The sequence below is a fragment of the Mus caroli genome, chromosome X, assembly GCF_900094665.2.
Source record: "Mus caroli chromosome X, CAROLI_EIJ_v1.1, whole genome shotgun sequence".
In the NCBI taxonomy this organism is placed as follows: domain Eukaryota; kingdom Metazoa; phylum Chordata; class Mammalia; order Rodentia; family Muridae; genus Mus; species Mus caroli.
Window position 1 is genome coordinate 96,181,814 of NC_034589.1, and position 18,053 is coordinate 96,199,866.

General features: G+C 45.4%; 1 protein-coding gene across 1 annotated transcript in view; it reads left to right on the forward strand.

Annotated features, from left to right (window-relative positions):
- The window catches only part of Nhsl2 (NHS like 2), a 243,221-nt gene that overhangs the window by 86,699 nt on the left and 138,469 nt on the right, over positions 1–18,053 (forward strand). Inside the window, exon 2 of the mRNA XM_029473275.1 lies at positions 12,341–12,409. Within this exon, the coding sequence (XP_029329135.1) occupies positions 12,341–12,409 (69 nt within the window). The remainder of the gene's footprint in view (positions 1–12,340; positions 12,410–18,053) is intronic.

Sequence of the window (18,053 nt, forward strand, 5' to 3'; positions counted from 1 at the left end):
GGGAGAGGGAGAGGGAGAGGGAGAGGGAGAGGGAGAGGGAGAGAATGCTTCATTCTTTCTTTGGCTCTGTGTAGGCTGCAGGTGGAGCCTAGGGAAGAGACCGCAGGCCAGGCCAGATGGAAGCCATCACTATCCCACCGGCTGAGCAGAAGGGAGGTGCCCTCCCTGCCTAGCCCCACCAGGAATGCTGAGGTTCCTAAGGCCAATTGTGGGGAGGGGGGCAGGTTACTGTAGGTGATGAACTATTTTCCTTTCTCACTCTGAGAGCACTTGGTGAGCTGCTCTTTGTTACAGTAGAAACAGAAAACCAGAAAAGCCCAGCGGGGGTTAGCCAAACTTTTCCTTTGTTCTGCTGAATAGGAGGAGTAGGCAAGGGGCTGGGTGGGGCCAGCACAGGGCAACAAGTCTGAAGGTAAAAGACCAGGATAGAATTCTAGCGGAAACGACGACAATAACTAATAACACAAAAAAAACACTGAATGCACCCAGTGAGGAAGACGCCTATCTCCTTACAGGTCTAAATCTGCAGCCGTGAAAACTTTATTTTTAGCATCCATCTATCCATCCATCCATCCATCCATCCATCCATCCATCCATTTACTCATCCATCCTATGGCTATATCACAAACAGCCCACAGGCCAAGTCCTGAGCTTCTGGGAACTGCATGGGGGTGAGAACAAAACAGGCAAGGCTTCTCCTTTTTTCTTTTATTTAGAACCAAGTCTCCTATAGTCCAGGCTAGCCTTAAATTTACTGTGTACTGTAGGCAGTAAATGTTATAAAGAAAAGAAAGCAGTGTAGTGTGGAAGGCTAGGGCATGTCAGCAGTCTGTCGACAGGGATCTAGGTGTGAAGGTTGAGAAAGGGGGCTGGTGAACATGCAGTATGTATACAGAAAGGACTGGTGATGGGGTTAAGCAATGGTTAGCTGGTTTTCAGCTTCCCTGGAGGATGTCAAGTCCTGTCAGGGAGATGTTTGGTGATAGGTTCTCTGAACAGCACACTATCCTCAGTGTTCATGAGCCCTGTTCCTTCACATGGCGAGACTCCATCTCATCTTTCATGACAACACAGGCACCATCACAATCCGGGTTGAACACCTTTGTTCACTGCATGTTTGTGCCTCTGGTGCTCAGTATAGACTCGGCCCCTAGGGAATGCTTACTGAAGGAAGGAATAAATGGGTGAATGTTGTTTCCTCTGCTTTCTCCACTGACTGGGTCATCCCCAGCCCTGGACAGATGCTCAGCTTATCTTTCATTCCATGGGAAAAGCCTCCCTCAGCCTCCTCGAACCTACCTGTAAACTCTTGACTATCTCTATGAAGCCTTCTTGACTTCCCCAGGCAGGGTTGATCCCTCCATCCTCTGAACATTCTAGCACACTCTATCTCCCCTCCCATTACTAGCCCTGATCACTCTATGGTGTTTGTTTTGCTGTCACCTCTCCTAACCTGTGATTTGTCTTAGTGGCAAGGACTGTTTTCATCACCTGTGTATCTCCAGCACTAACCCTTAGATGGTGCCCAATAAAAATGTATTGAAATAAGGTTGGGAATATAGCTCAATAGAGACTGTACCTAATATGTACAGAGCCCTCAATTCAATCCCCAGCACCAAAAAGTGGAATCAATGTGGTAAAAAAAAAAAATAACGATGAAATTGTCAGCCTTTTTGTGTGTGTGTGTGTGTGTGTGTGTGTGTGTGTGTGTGTAGTTTGCTGGAACTGGCTTGTACTGGTTAGTGACAGCCAATTGTTAAATATTTAGGAATGTGTGAGCCAAATAGTAAACATTCCATCTTTAAAACTGCAATTACACCAGAAAACAGACGACAAACTGAAACTGAGGGGCAGTCAACAAAATAACTGACCAAAAATATGCAAGGAGGAGGGATCCTGGAGTGTATCCTAGAAGAGAAAAAAGACTGTCTAGGGAAGCCTGGTCAAATCCGAGTTATTTTGTATGGTGCTGCACCAAGGTTAATTCACCGGCTTTGACAAATGCTTGATAATTCTTCGAGATGCCAGCTGAAGGGGGAGCTTGGTGAAGTGTGCACAGGGTGGAAATCGTACAGCAAAGAGACTTGTAAGTCTAAAATTATTCTGAAATTTTAAAATAAACTGTTAAACAAACATAGTAAATTCTATAAATCTGTGATTAGATAAATCATGCCGAAAGCAAAGGTGATCAATATAGCTTCTCACTTCCTAATTCTCTTGAAGCTTTCCACCGAGTCTATGCCCTTGCTCTTCTTGCTCTCCCCTGTGTATTCATGACACACTGCGCCATAGCTCCTCCCACTTTGTGCCACATTTATGTCACTTTGGAAGCTCGAAATGGGCCCAAGTGTATCTACATCATGGAAATCTGAAAGTGCCACAAATCAGGGCTGGGTTTCTTGTTCTGGACAATTATACTGTAGACTTAAGAAAGTGATGGGAGCTTAGCATACATGAGGTCCTGAGTTCCATCCCCAGAGGGACCAGAAAAGGAAGAGGAAGGAAGAAGGAAGGAAGAGGAGAAGAAAGAAGAGGAGAAAGGAAGGGAGGAGGAAGAGAAGAAGGAAGAAAGTAAGGAGAAAATGTTAATAACATACATGAACCTTGAATCTGTGGTGTGTCTATTGCTGGTAACTTCATGTGTGGTACACAAATAACTGAGGAATGATGCTCTCGGTATGCATGATGATTTAACAAAAAAGTTCACACAATGACAAATCCATGAGGGTTTACTGCTTTTTTAGTGGCTCAGTTTCTTTTTAACTTATGAACATAAATGAACTGTCTACCTAGGAAGTGCACTGGCCTTTCTACCACAGCCAGAGTCTGGCATCAATGAAAGCACTATGTGAGATTCAATCGGCCGTGTGAAATCTGCAACAAATACCTGTCTTATCACCTTTTATAAGCTGTGTGTTTTGTTGTCTTAGATAAGTATATGTACAGTGCTCACTTACCTGCATGCACACGTTTTTGAGAGACCACTGATGAACATTTTTTAGAGCATCACTGGTCCCAGTGACTCACTTTGTCCTTAATTGCATTAAAGAGAAGAATATCTGCACCTCCTCTGGGCCACACCACACCAACCCTTTATATGGAGACCTTGATGTTGCTCTTTGCCTCAACTGTGTGAAAGCATTGCGGTCTTTCTTTTACAAATGGGGCTATTGAGACCTAAAGAGGTTAAGTGAGGAGGCCAGAAGTAAAACACTGCTTATGCCTACATCCAAAGCTAGTTATTAGTTCTTGTTGCTGCTGTAACAAAGCACCATAAATGTAGCAGCTTAAGGCAATACAAATATATTATCTTAGCCCTGCGTGAGCGCAAGCTTTTAATCCCAGCACTTGGGAGGCAGAGGCAGGCGGATATCTGAGTTCGAGGTCAGCCTGGTCTACAGAATGAGTTCCAGGACAGCCAGGGCTATACAGAGAAACCCTGCCTCGAAAAAAAAGAAAGAAAGAAAGAAAGAGAGAGAGAGAGAGAGAGAGAGAGAGAGAGAGAGAGAGAGAGAGAGAAAGAGAGAAAGAGAAAGAGAGAAAGAGAGAAAGAAATAAAGGTAGGTCTTATTTTGTTGATCTGGAGGTTGAAAGTCCAAAGAGATCTGAACTCATACTTGTGTGATGTGTGGTTTACTCACTGAAACACCTCCCCAGACCTATTTTATCTTTTTGATTAGCATATGTTTATTATACATGATAGCTTTATTATTGCATTTTCATATATACACACATATAAAGTTCTTTTTATCATAGTCATGCCCCACTATCTTCTCCTGTTCCCCTTCCATTCTTGCTTATCCTATTCCTCCTCCCTGACCCAGTCCCTCTTCTGTGTTCAGGTTTGTATTTGTTTGGTTTTGATGACCCAATGAGTTTCATTAGGATTGTCCACAAGTTTACAGGTACCAGTGGCAACTGCTGTAAGCTCAAGGGCCAGACAGCTGTGCCATGTTCTAAGACGGATTTCCCAGCACTCCCACTGACCGCCCCCCCCCATCCTTTAGCTCTTATATTGTTTCTGCACTCTCTTCCAAGATGTTCCCTGAGCCTTGGAGGAGGGGTTACAAATGACCTATTTATGGGTAAACCATCACTTATCCTCATCACCCTGACCAGGCCTTGTGCATCTTCTTTCTTCCTAGGTTTTCATATCACCCTATTCTTGAAAGTGTCCTTTCCCACTCTTGCCAATGGCACAGTCAGTCTGTCTGTGCTTAGTATTCCTCTGCACGCTCTTTCAGGCTCAAGCTGTCTAAGCAACAGTTGCCTACCTTTCTCACTCTCTACACAGGGAGCTTCCTGCTTCCGGCCATGAGAAATCTCGCCTCCTGAGACTGTGATCAGAAGTCCCTCATGCCCCAGAACATGGCAAACAGATACATCTCATCACAGCTTGGTTTTGCCATTGGTCTTGCCAAAAAGCTGTTCCCTTCTCTATGCCAACTCCATACCCAGCCTTTGAGGTGCCATCTGAATTGTTCTTTGGTATGGGAGCATTTAAATTTTTAAAAATTTACTTTTTTTCACAGCTCTTTGTATATGTGCAAGTGTGCACATACACACACGTGCTACAGGGCACATGCAGAAGTCAGAGAGGGTGTGGGGGTTGGCTTTCTCCTTTTCCATCAGTAGCACTTATTTTTGACAAACATCATTTATCATTATGGAGAAGCCACAGACTGGTGACCACTGGGCTAATAGCCACAGATTGTGTCCCAGAACAGTTAGGAATCTTTCCATGTGGCCTGGATTTCTGGCTCCTTTGGAAAAACAGAAAAATCTGGTAAGTTACTAGATGTGCATTTCCACAGGACAGTAGGTAACTAGATTGGGATGGTGGCTTCCCCTCTAACTAGAACATGTCCTGTCCAGACCTTCACAGTCCCCACCAATCCTTATTAGATTCCCCTACCTTTCTTCACTATTCTGTCGGGTTGGCTCATAAAGGCATTTGAATTACCTTATCTGAACTATTTCATTCATGCCCAAGTTCCTACATATACCATGATCTCTTATGTACATGTGAAACTGTTTGAATTTCTTCTGTTTCTCTCATGCTGGTACAGACATAGCAAAGTGTTCCATCAATACTGAGATGGAACAATTTGCCTTGAGGTGATTCTTTTTTCATTTTATGTGTATGGATGTCTTGCCTGCATGTATGTCTGTGTAGCATGTGTGTGCCTCGAGGTGACTTTAGAATGTATGTGAATTTACTTTCATAGCACGGGAAGGCAGTATAAAAGTAGCATTTGTTTGCAGAAGCTCATATCCCTGACTCAGAGGAACACGGTATGGATGGCAACACTGCTCCCATGTCACAGAGGAAAACTGAAGTTCAGAGAGCCACACAGTAGGATGAGCCATAGTTTCTGTAGTCAGTTTCTGTAATCAGGGCCAAAGACTTTGTCGTATAAAGCAGCTTCCGGAGACGGAGAAGAGCTGCCCCAGACTCTCTTAGAAAGAGAGCACAGACTCTGAGAGGTTTTTCTGCTTAGACAGAGATCAGGCATGTGTCATGCACCTACTCTGTGCCCCGTGCCCTCTCGGGAACCCCAAGCCTCCTGGTAGGTAGCCCACTGAAAAGGTGAAACAGATGAGGCCAGATTGCTGTTGGGATTTGGGGCCTATTTGATGAGTCGCATTTGATTCTGTCACAATTGACAGAAGCCCCTTGCCTGTGTGTGCTTAGAGCTTGCTACTCCCACGTGCCGTCACTGGCGTGCGGTGTGGGGTGGGAAAACACAGAGAAATTATGCGTGCCTAATTGTGCAGCAGCAAGCAGGAAGGAATGTGCGCACGCCAGGGGCTCCCACTGGGGCAGCAGTCTGCTGTCATGTTTTGCTGAACAGCTGCAGGAAAACTTGTCTGGACCCTTGGATGCAGAGGGGTGGGTCTGGCAGACGTGGGTTGTAACTTTGGTGGCAGAAAGGATTTATAGGAAGCAGATATTTAGAGTCTAGAAACTTTTCTCTGGAACCTTTGTCTGTTTCCTCCCCCTCCCCACACACACGCCCTCTAGTCCCCTCCAGCTCTTAGCCCTGGCTAAGAAAGAAGCTATGTAGGAAGACCTCAGGCATGGGGCCAAAGTGTTCTTCAACACCTGACATGTCCACAGACCCATTTTAGGGTCACCAAAATGTGTCTGCTCATCTTGGTGCATGTACTAAACCTCTGGACCACAAGCTCCAGGCCAGCCATGAAACAGGGAAGATAGGTCAGAATGGGGTGAGGATGCTAGAGTCTCAGGTAAGAGATTGTCTTTCACACTCTATGGGATGCCCAGACTCCATGGTCCAAGCACTTCCTCTGGTCCTAGAAGCACACCCTCAGTAGTCCACTCAATCTCTTTGAAATCACATGGCTTACCTCTTTCTGTGTGAGAAAGCAGAAGGGAATGTTTGCCTATGTATCAAGAGATGAACGTTTAAGCTCCATAGTGATGCATCTAAATAAAAAAAAAACTATTGTGCTCAGTGTGTGTGTGTGTGTGCGTGTGCGTGTGTGTCTGTGTGTGTGTTACTACAGATGAAAACTAGACTTCACACACCTTAAGCAAATGCGATATCTGAGGTATATCCTGTCCCTGTTCATTACTTCTTATTGAGGGTGCTAGTCTAAGATATTTAAATTCACTATTTCATTCTTAAAAGAAAAAGATCAAGAACTTGAGTTAAGAGAGGAAGACTAAGTCATCAAAAGTCACCCAGGGAATCAGTGACGGGGCCCTCTCGAGCTCCATGCAGAGCCAGCATACCACCTGCTAGTTCCACTTGATACACAGGAGGAAAATGGAATTTAGGAGGTTCCTAGCATCAGGGGAAGGGCTGGATTGTCCTATTCTGTCTCTGCTATCTAGCTTGCTGTGTGACTTTAGGCACATTACTTAGCCTCTCTCAGCTGTCTCCTGTTTGCAAAAAGAGGTAGAGTTGGAAATGTCAGCATTCCAAACCTCTGAAAGTCTATACCGTGAAAAGCAGTATTAGTAGGCGGTAGAGAGGAGGGGACTCCGAATGCCCAGATACAAAGGATGGGAAGTTGACCTGGGTGTGCCTTGGCTTTACGAGATGGAAGCGGGCCTGGGAAGGAGACTTGTCAAAGTGGATACAGCTCACACCACCCCCTCAGCAGCCATTCTGCAAGTAACCACGTGAACCAGGTGATCTCTATGATGACCAGGTTCAACAGGCACACCTACACAGTGGGCTGCTGCTGCCACCTAGGGGACAGTGGTGACCCGGAGCTTGGACTGTACAGAACTGTGATTCAATCACTTGCTGCACATTCCCTGTCTCCTGCTGGTTTCCGGAGTGGAGAGAGACAGCCTGGCCCTGTTCAGTGGTGGGGAGGGGAATGAGGCAGAGCATCAAGTGCCGCCTCTGTTTGGGGAGTTATAAATAAATCCATCTGGAAGTGTTTGGGGCTGTGAGAGCTGAGGGCTGGCCCTGCAGTTCAGACCATGTGGTGCATATTTCCATCCACACCAGCCCCCCCCCCTCACCCCGCAGTCCCCAGAGACTGTCTGAGCCGGGCAGGAACGTCTCAGGCCCCACCTCAACTACCAGCCCCCACCCAGGACTCCTCTACTCTGGTGCAATCCACAAGATCGTGGCTGAGCACTTTTGAATTAGTTCAGTGGGCCCTCGATGCCTGAGGAATGAATGCTTTTTGTAGCTCAGCATTAGGCAGGACCTGTGTTAGAAGTGAAGCATGCTAGGTTTTTAGGATGACCTCAGCAGGCAGCTAAAGCTGGCCTGGGTGTAAAGGCGCTGCCCGAGTGTGCTTGTCCCTTTGTCTGGAGCACCCAGCATCATGCTGCTCAGTCGCAATGAAGCCATGAAATGATTTATTAATGTCTCAAGCACCTGGTGCTCAGCCTTCTGGGCTGGACAAGGAAGGTAGAAAATGACAGCGTCGGAGAACTTGAACTCAGAGTTCGAGTTGCCCCTTATCTATGGAGTGCCAGCTCCAAGACACCCACTGAGTGTCTGCATTGTTCTTCCTTTCAGAAAGCCCTATGACAAGGCCCAATGGGTAAACTAGTCACAGGAGGAGATTAACAACAACTAATAAGCAGAATCATAGCCATAAATGTCTAGAAAAGTTATTTTTAAAAATTCACAATTGTTTATTTCTCAAAGTTTTCCATTGATATTTTTTAAACTACAATGTCCAGTGAGTAGGAGAAACTTCAGACAGCAAGACCATGTGTGCAGTGTGCAGCATGAGTGTGCAGCATGCAGTGGGGGGGGGCAGCATGGGGGCAGCTGCACACTGTTGGCAGGTGAGGCTACACAGTTCTTTGCAGTGCGAGGCTCTCCTTTGCAGTGTGGATCATTCAGTGCCCTGACTTTCCTGACCCAAAGTGGCAGTTGTACTCTGGAGCGGCTGGGACAACCAGACATACCTCTATACATTTGCAGATATTTCCAGGGGACAGAAGGGACAGGCCCTGGCTGCAGGACATTTGGAAGGAACTTGACAGTAGAGAGCTGAAAAGAAACCTCTCTAATGTGAAATGCTAAGCCAGCCCTCTGCGCTGACAAGCACAGAACTGGCAAATGCTGAGTTCGCCCCAACGGTATGAAATGATCCTTAATTGCTGGATCAGATCCCAGAAGCCCACAAGACCACAGTCCTACCAAACTGGATTGGAGCCAAGAAGCAAGCCACAAGCATGGCAGTTAGGGATCTGCTGGTGACATGATCACTTGGGAATGTCCACAGGCTTATACTGCAAGCCAGCCCCAGGGACAGAGGGTAGGTATTGAGTAGGTGTTGTTGGATGAGAATACACTATGGTAGAAGTTGCACTGGAGGCCTGAGATCCCATTAAAATGGCTACAGGTTAAGGTATTGGTGTTACCGGGAACCCCCCAACAGCACTCAGATGACCACTCAGATACAGTTCATAGACAATTGAAAGTCTTTATTCCAGCCAGCTGGAACTACACTCAGGTGTTTGGGACCCAAGCGTAGCCTCAGGTGTTTAGGGTAAGGGTGTTAAAGACAAAAGCCACATCATAGTACCTCAGCAGCTGCAGGGGAAGGTCTGCAAGCAGGCAGTTTAACTGAGGCTAAGTTTTTAGCTGGGCATCTGGACCTTGGATACCTGGAATAGAGTTAGATAATTTCTGCAGGACTCTCCATCAAGGACATCAGATTCTAGTTAAAACTAGAATGGCCTCAGCAAAATACAAGATGGAGAAATCTCTGCATTGTCTTGCCCTGTCACATTGAGAAGGGTGAAGAGTGACAGCAGGATATAGGCCCATCATATAGCACACAGGAGCTGTGCTGCCTCTTCTCTGCCTCATGCTCCCATTCTTGGCGCGAGTATCCCCATCCAGGGCTTCATCTTGTATTGGGACCATATTAGCAGTGTCCCGACTATTCTGTTTCTGTTTCTCTGCCCTCTGAAATCACCAGTTTAGTTGTACAGGGGCTAGAACCCAAGGCTCTCCATAGTTGGCCACGTCATACACTCAGCTAAAAGTATCTTCTGGCTTTCACCCCATCCTACCAACATTTGCCAGTGCCACCTATACCCTGCACCAGTGCCACTTCGCAATCTGACCTCCATGACCCCTATCCCTTGTCATTCTGCTCACTTGGTTCCAGTTAACTTTTTCCAGGCTCCCTGCTTTCCTTGGTCCCAGACCTTGCTGTGTAGCCAATGCCAAGTGAGCATACACTGCCCTTTGCTCCTCATGGCCTTACAATTATTCAATGCCCTTTGAACTTTTCTCACTGCAGTGTGAATTCTTAGGATTCAAGGCTTGGCTGAAATGTTTTTGTCTTTAGGAAAGCCTTCCCCAGTCCCTGAGACAAACAGTCACCCTCCCCACTCTGTGGTCAGTCCCTGCACTGGTTGGTAAGTTGCCTAAGGGCATCAGCCAGGCATCATTCAGTTTTGCCCTCCTCCTCAACCCCCAGTGGGGACAAAGAGTGACCCAGCGATAAGATTCTCCCCAATTGGGCCATTTTTTATAGCTGTTTCCCTGTGGCTACTATATTTGGATGAGGGTTTTTGAAAGAGCCAGTAAAGGAATGGCTAAGATGCAGGGCCAAAGCCAGGGACAGGGAAGTAAGGGTAGAAAAAGGAAGGGGAGAAAGGATAGAAGAAGAAAGGGGATGGCAGAGGCCCTTTAGCAGGCTCCCAAAGGGCACTCTGGTAGCAGAGTGGGGTAAGGAAGGCAGTTCCTGTGGTGGGTCAGCCAAGTATACAGTTATTAATGAGCATTAGTGCCCTTCAGTGGCAAGCATTTCATGAAAGGATGTCTTGCTGGGACCAAATGACAGTCAACCGTGACACTCTTAGTAAAGAGCAGATGAAGCATCGAGGTAAGAGCTGCCAAACTCCTCAGAGAGCTCTCAAGGACTTCAAAGGCTCTGGAACCCAGAACTTCTTTTCCAGAAGTCTCCCTCTTGCCTAGGAAAAGTAGACACAGGAAGAGAAGAGACAAATGTTGAGCAGCCTCTGCCAGACACATGTGACATACAGAGCTCAATGACCCTTACTAAGGCTCTGTAAGGTACTATGGCTCCATTTTTGAGATTGGAAAACTGAGGTCCCGGCTGGGTTCAGAGTATTACCCAAGGACACCCACTTGAGAGAGTTGGACTCAGGATTCTAGTGTAGGTTACCCTTCCCCTGATGAGTGGGCCAAGATCCAGAGGCTGGCAGCAATTTGATCTCCATCTTTTCTGACTTTGGCTATGGGGCTCATTTCTTTGGATTGATTTATAGAAGTGTAAACAAAACACCGGCACTTTTTCCTAGCTTTGGAATGGGTCCTTGGTGTCATGCGCTGTCCTCCACTTTCTAGCTGGGCACCTTTGCTGAGGGGTTCCTGAAATTGAAGCAGAGCTTTTAACCTGAGAATCTGCAGTGTGCGCAGAAACACTCAGGGTGCTCTTTGTCTTGACATACATCCAAACGTGGATGCCGGCAGCCTGGCCCAGGCTTTCCGGCCATGCCCTCTCAGCAACCTCACCAGTATATGATATGGCTGATGCTTGCCTGGCCTCCCAGCCCCCCTCTCTCCCTGCTTTTTAATTTCTTTCAGATGTCTCCTCCACACTGTCCCCACTGTGGTCTGTTGCTTTCGCTCAGTGGGTGATGGATGCCTTCTGTCTGTTGACAGCTGTGAATGACAGGAAGTTGGACAGGGCAAATTGGGACAGCTTTTCTTGGAATTCTCACATTGATGTAGTTAGGCTAGCTCTTGTAGGTGCCAGGGGCCCAGTGAAGGGAGCAAAATAGCACAAAGCCCTAGTAGAGGCTTGGCTCTGAGGTGGGACAGGTTAGCTAGGAAGCCCAGGATGGCTGTTTTCTGCACTTGCTCTTGAGTCAGGAATAGAGTAGAACCCTCTGAGTTTCCCAGAGTTGTGTGTCCTGCTTGAGGGACAGTATGTTAGGAGGCCCCTGCTATGCAGAGGCCTTCTGAAATCTTGCTGACAACAGAACTCACATTGGTATGCACAAAGACACATAGAGGAACAAGGCACTCGTCCTGCATTGGGGCTTGTGCTCTGGCCATCTTATTGGAGCAGGACGCCTCAGAAAAACCTTCAGAACCTATTCAGACGAGGGGTAAGAGAAGATGGGTGGAACTGGGCAAAGCATGTGATACACATGTGGGAAAATGCTGGACAGTGAATGGTACAAATGAAAATAAATAAAATATATGCAGAATCTGAGCTGCCTGTGCTTACTTAGGCCTGCAAACCCAGCAGTTAACAGAACCCAAGCAGAAAGTGTGTGAGTTTGAGGCCAGCCTGGGCTACACAGAAAGATTCTGACTCAGCATGGATGGGTCTGACTTAGATCCCCTGCATACATGTTATCGTTGTATAGCTTGGTCTTCATGTGTGACTTCTAACAGCAGGAACAGGGGCTATCTCAGACTCTGTTGCCTTTCATACTACTTGCCCCCCACTGGGCTGCCGCATTTAGCCTTAATAGGAGAAGACACACCTAATCTTACTGCAACTTGATGTGCCAGGGCTGGTTGACATCCATGAGAGGCCTCCCCTTTCCTGAAGAGAAGTGGAGGGAGGGGAAACTGCAGTTGGTATGTAAAATTAATTAATTAACTAATTAGTTAATTAATTTTTAAAAATCCTGGCTCAAAAGTAAACAAACAAACAAAAAACGCCAAGTCTAAACAACAAAGAGTGCAGCCACTTCTTTTCACACTCTGTGGTCCTCTGCATATAGGTTGTGGTTGTGCCTGCAAGAGTGGGGTGCAGCCAGCATAGAAACCCTTCATAGAAAGAGCCCAGACAAACAATACCCTCAGCTCACTTTCTCTTTCTTCCCTTGTCCGTACAGGTGCCTGCCACTGGGTGAACGGGACTCGCAGCCTGAGGGCAAGGGAGCTTGCTGATGTAGCCAGCACAGGTCAGCTACCAGGGCCAAACTGTCGAGGGGTGGGGGGAGACGATGTGCAATGTGCGGAGGGGCAAGTAGACAATGGCCAGGCAAGCTGCCCATCTTGGTGGCTGGCTTCTCCACTTACAGCCTCCACCATTTCTGGACATATTTTTCAATTGCATTTCTCATTCCCTGTCACCCCTTGCCCCTCTTCTATGCCACTGTTAATAACGGCACTTAACCCCATCCATTTACATTCCTCATTTAGCCCATGCCCTACTCTCGCAGTAGAGTGGGAGCTCCAGCAAGGCAAAGACTTTGTTTTGAACACTGCTATTGTTGCCATCTGGTACATAGTAGGTGATCAACAAACAGTGAATAAATGATTGAAGGGATGCACTGGCTTGGGCTACCCAAGGTGAGTCTGTTCTTAACTTTTTGTGGTAGACTGTAGACATCCAACTTTTACTCATGCCTGCTGGTATTGATTTCTTCCAAAAAGGAAGAATGGCTGCCATGTCTTCAGATTTTCAGGTGGGGAAGCCTTTGCCGCTCCCGGGATTGTGGCTACATGACGCTTTGTCAACCTTAGCCTGCTGTGTGTTATCTAAGTGTTTGTCAGCAACTGTGGGGCACTGGCCTTTCCTCAAAAAACACCGTCTGCACTAGTGTACCTGCTTTGAAATGAGGAGGATTAGAGCCACTTCCTTCAGGCTCAAGGGCAGGGTGTCTGGGAGCCATGTCCCCTGCCATCATGCTGATGAAACCTGTTAAATCTGGATGAGAAATGCAGATGTGAATTCCTAGAACCCTGCAGCTGTGTCAAGGATGTTTTAATGACACAAATACTACAAATATATTCTTAGCAATGTTGGTGCTGTTGCAGCCCTGGTGATGGAACCCAGTACCTTGTGTGTGCTAGGCAATCACTCTGCCACCGAGCTGCATCCCTAGCCCATGAATACACTGTTATTGTGAACAAAATCAGTTCAGCAGCTGTAAAAATCCACTTTGTGTCCACCGTGCTCCCCAGAGGTAGCCACTGTTCTCCACATGGAGTGTTCCCCTTCTTAGGGATCTTCATCTCCGTACATAGCTTGGTTTTACATGGAAACTTAAAACCATTTAGTGCACCGAACACAGTAGTAGTCTGCAGCTTGCTTTTCTCACTTATCAATGTCTTGGAAACCTCTGTGTGAGGGGTGTCTACCTCACCATTCTCTTGATTAAACTTCATATTTTCATCATTGCAGAATGACTTGCCATTTCAAAAAGAATACAGGTGCTCTGCCCCCAGCTTTTCTCTATGCTCAGAAATCCAGAACAGCACACAAGCAGGATGCTGACACTAGCCCAAGAATGAGCATTCCCCCCTGCAAGCCATGCTTATCCAATGCCTACTTAACCCTTAGCAATCATGTTTTAAAAAGATTTACACTTGTGTGTCTGTGCACGCTAAGTGCCTGAAAAGCCGTGGTGTGGAAGTCAGAGAACAACTTACAGGTGCCAATTCTCTTCTTTCCACGATGAGGGGCTGAGGACGGAGCTCAGATCATCAGGCTTAGTGGCAAGCACTGAGCCATTTCACCAGCCCCACCATTTCTTTGTCTTATTTCATTGACTATACTTATTGTACACTATATTATGGTACGTAAGGATATTTTCATGCAAATATATGTTGTACATTGAACACATTGTCCCATACCCCTTCCCCTGCCTGTCTGCACCACCTTCATATTAGTACTCTTTGTGACAGTTTCGCTTCTACTTCCATGTCATATACATGATTTTATGTATCTAGATAAAATCTAGGAATCACAAGTGACAGCAAAGATATGGCATTTGTCTGTCCAAGACTGACTTAATTTGCTTAATATGGGTATCTCCCCTTGCATTTATTTTCCTGCATATAGTTTAACAACTTTGTTCCATTTCTTGAATTAGGTCATTTCAACAGAATTAAATAAAAAATATAATCAATCATCATGTCATCTTTAGGGATTTCTTTTAATCACCCCATTATCTAGGGCAGTGATTCTCAGCCTATGGGTTACGACCCCTCTGGGGTCTATCCTGCATATCAACTATTTATATTATGATTCATAAGAGTAACAAAATCACAGTTATAAAGTAGTAACAAAAATATTTTTATGAGCCGGGCAGTGGTGGTGCAAGCCTTTAATCCCAGCACTCAGGAGGCAGAGGCAGGCGGATTTCTGAGTTCGAGGCCAGCCTGGTCTACAGAGTGAGCTCCAGAACAGCCAGGACTGCACAGAGAAACTCTGTCTTAAAAAAACATAAATAATTTTATAGTTGGGGGCTGTCACCACAACATGAGGAACTAACTGTTTTACAGGGTCCCAGCAGTAGGAAGATTGAGAAGTAATGCTCTAGAGAGTCATTGTCACATGTGATGACCGTTTGTTTATTTGTTTGTTTAATTTGTTTATTCAACACTCCTCCTTTGTCTTGCCAAGTGCTTTTCCGTGGTCTTGATGTATCAAAGAATGTTTATCCATTCTGGCATTGGAGGGTATCTGTAGTGTTTCCTAGGTTTGGCTTTTATGAATAACACTGCTATGGGCATTTACCTAGCAGCTTTTTAGTGGACGTAAGCTTTAATTTCTCTGGGACACATGCCTAAGAGTGCAGTTCCTAGATCATATGGTACTTGAATTTAGGTTTTTAAAGAACCTGCCAAACTGCTTTCCAGAGCATTCTAACATTTTACATTCCCACCAGCAATGTAGGAGGGACCCAATTTCTAGACACTCATCAGCGTTGGGTGTTCTCATGGTTTAGATAGGTGTGCTCATGTCTCCCTGTGGCTTTAATTTGCATTTCCCTGGTGGTTACTGATATTGAACATCTTCCCATGGGCTGAAGTGACAACTATGTCTCCTCTTTGGTAAATGTCTATTTATGTCTTTAGCTCATTTTCTGCTTGGGTTGTTTGAATTTTTAACTGCTAAGTTTTCAGAATTTTTAATACATTCCAGATTCAAGTGCTTTGTTAGACAATATGTTTTGCAAATATTTCTCCTAGCATTTAACTTTTTAAAAATTCTTCTTAATGGGGTCTTTCACAGGGTGAAAGTATTAACTTTGATAAAGTACAATTATTCAATTCATCTTTTTTGTGAATTCTTTTGAGTCACAGTATGTAGCCCATGCAGGCCCTGAATTCAAGGTTCCTTCTATCTCAGCCTCTTGTTGGCAAGAATGACAGGCCTGGGCCCCAATTCCCTGATATGAACAAGTTTTGATTATCAGATATGTGGTCTGGCTTATATGCCCAGCTGTAGATTTGAGTTTGAATTTCTCTTCTTTTCCTAATTTTCAGATTTTTAAAAAAGTTTATTATAGCTGGGCATGGTGGCACATGCCTTTAATCCCAGCACTTGGGAGGCAGAGACAGGCAGATTTCTGAGTTCGAGGCCAGCCTGGTCAACAAAGTGAGTTCCAGGACAGCCAGGGTTACACAGAGAAACCCTGTCTCGAAAAACCAAAAAAAAAAAAAAAAAAAAAAGTTTATTATGGGTGTGTTAGACAAGATCATATGACTCTTCTTTAATATGCTAACAATGAACTAAATCCTTTGTGTAGAATTAGTGTAAAATTCTCTGCACAGTTGGGGGAATTTATCAATAAAACCACTGGACCTGGATATTTCTGTTTTGAGTTTTAAACTTTAAATTTGCTTCTCTCATTTTTTTTTAAGCTCAGAGACAATTTTATTATAGCTTAAAATGAAAACCCAAAGCCAGGCAAGTGGCAGACCTCAGAAGCTTCCCAGAAGAGAATGAAGGGCAGAAAAGGGTGCAACTTCAGTTAAATGCACACGGAGATTACCTTATGATAGCAGACAGCTACATGGTGGGACAGGGGCTCTATAGAAAGAGAAAAGAAGCCCATTTTGTTAGGAAAAGCATAGATAGAGCAGAGGTAAAAAGAAGCAAAGTCATACTTTCCTGAGCAATTCAGAAAAGCAGACTAGCTTAGGAAGCAGTGTGGCTTTGTTCTATAAGAGACTGCAGTAGGGAAATCTGGGAAGGAAAAATACCATATTGCATTAAAGGGATAATTATTCCTCCTGTTTCTTTAGCATAGTATAAGGTCATCCTGCCTTCTGGGGAGTGGTCTTGCCTTCCTGAGGGATGGTCGCTTGGCCAGGTGATTGACCCAGCCAACTGGAATGTGAGGTCCCCATTCAGGCTAAAGATCTATTCTCTTGATCAGAAGGAGTTTCCTTTAATGAGGTCTTTCTCACTACTCTAACGATACCCCTGCCCCCATGAAGAAAGAGGCAATCCTAAAATCATTAGGAGGTAGGCAGAAAATGGTGCACAGAACCCATTTACACCATGAAAACTTAGTTCTTGTTCCAAAACTGTCCACCAGAAGGGGCAGATGACACTGGAAGAACTCAGTGCAGAGATTTTCAAGTCTATTTGTCTATTCCTAATACAGTAGAGTTGGAAGTCTATACTCTTTTTAAAGGCTCGTTCACTTTATCCCAGCTATCAGTGTGCAGTTCCCACTGCACTCTAAATGCCTACTGCTATGTCCATACCACAATCCATTAAGTACTCTGGATTTAATACTTTGTATAGGGAATTGTCTTTCACTTTATTTTCTCTAAAGTGTTTTTTAGCATTCTCTATGCATGCTACCTGACTTTAGAATGAGTTTTTTAAATCCAATGAATAATTTCTGTGGCAATTTAGCTGGAATAGTAGTGAGCTGCAGACATCTTTTTCCTCCTTCGTTCAATGTTTTTCTCCTTTACAAAGACCACCAAAGCCTGCAAGAAAGGGAGCCAGGGCTAAAGAACACATAGAACTCACCTCCCTGACTTACACCCTCCCCTTATTTGTGTCTGTTTGTGAAGGCTTGAACTTCAGACTCCTGAAGTTAAATATTTATTTTAAACCTTTAACAGGCCGTGAACACTTAGTCTGTTTTTCAGTAGTACCCACGAATAGAGACAATACCTTCTTTTCCTGATCACAAAGGAAAAGAAGATGTAGTCACGTGCATACAGCATACATAGTTAAACGCTGTCAGGAAATGGTGGGGTGGTGCCTTTCTAGGTAGAGCTCAGGCTGACAGAAAGTCATGATGGGTGGGGTGGGTGGGAATACCAGTGGATGCAGAAGCATGGAACGTTACTCATGTCTAACTTTCTTCTGTGGCTCTAGAGCACCATATCCGTTCAGTGGTGCTACTAGCCACAGGTAGCCACATGGAAACCAAATAGACCTCGATGCTTGGCTCAGGCTGGAGCTGTCAGAATGATTCATCAGGCTCTCTCAGGGTCAAACCTTAGGTCTACAAAGACCTTCAGCATCACGGGGAAGCAGTTGTTAGCTACAGCTTTCCACACTTTCCTCAAAGGGAACAGTAGGACCTGGATTAGGGTTTCTTTGGCTTCCACAAATGCTCTCTGGGCAAGCGGTGCTGTGCCTACCTATGTTCCATTCAGCCCAGAGGATAGGCAGTGCCCTCACAAATCTGGATTCTCTTCTGCATGTTTATTGTCTCCAAAGCAGAGGTGGGATCTTAGCTGCAGGCTGTGATCTGTGTTTCTTACAGTCTAAGAAAACAAGCAATATATTACTAATAAAGAAAATAAAACTGGCAGTGGCAAACACCAGAGGCGGGTGCAAAG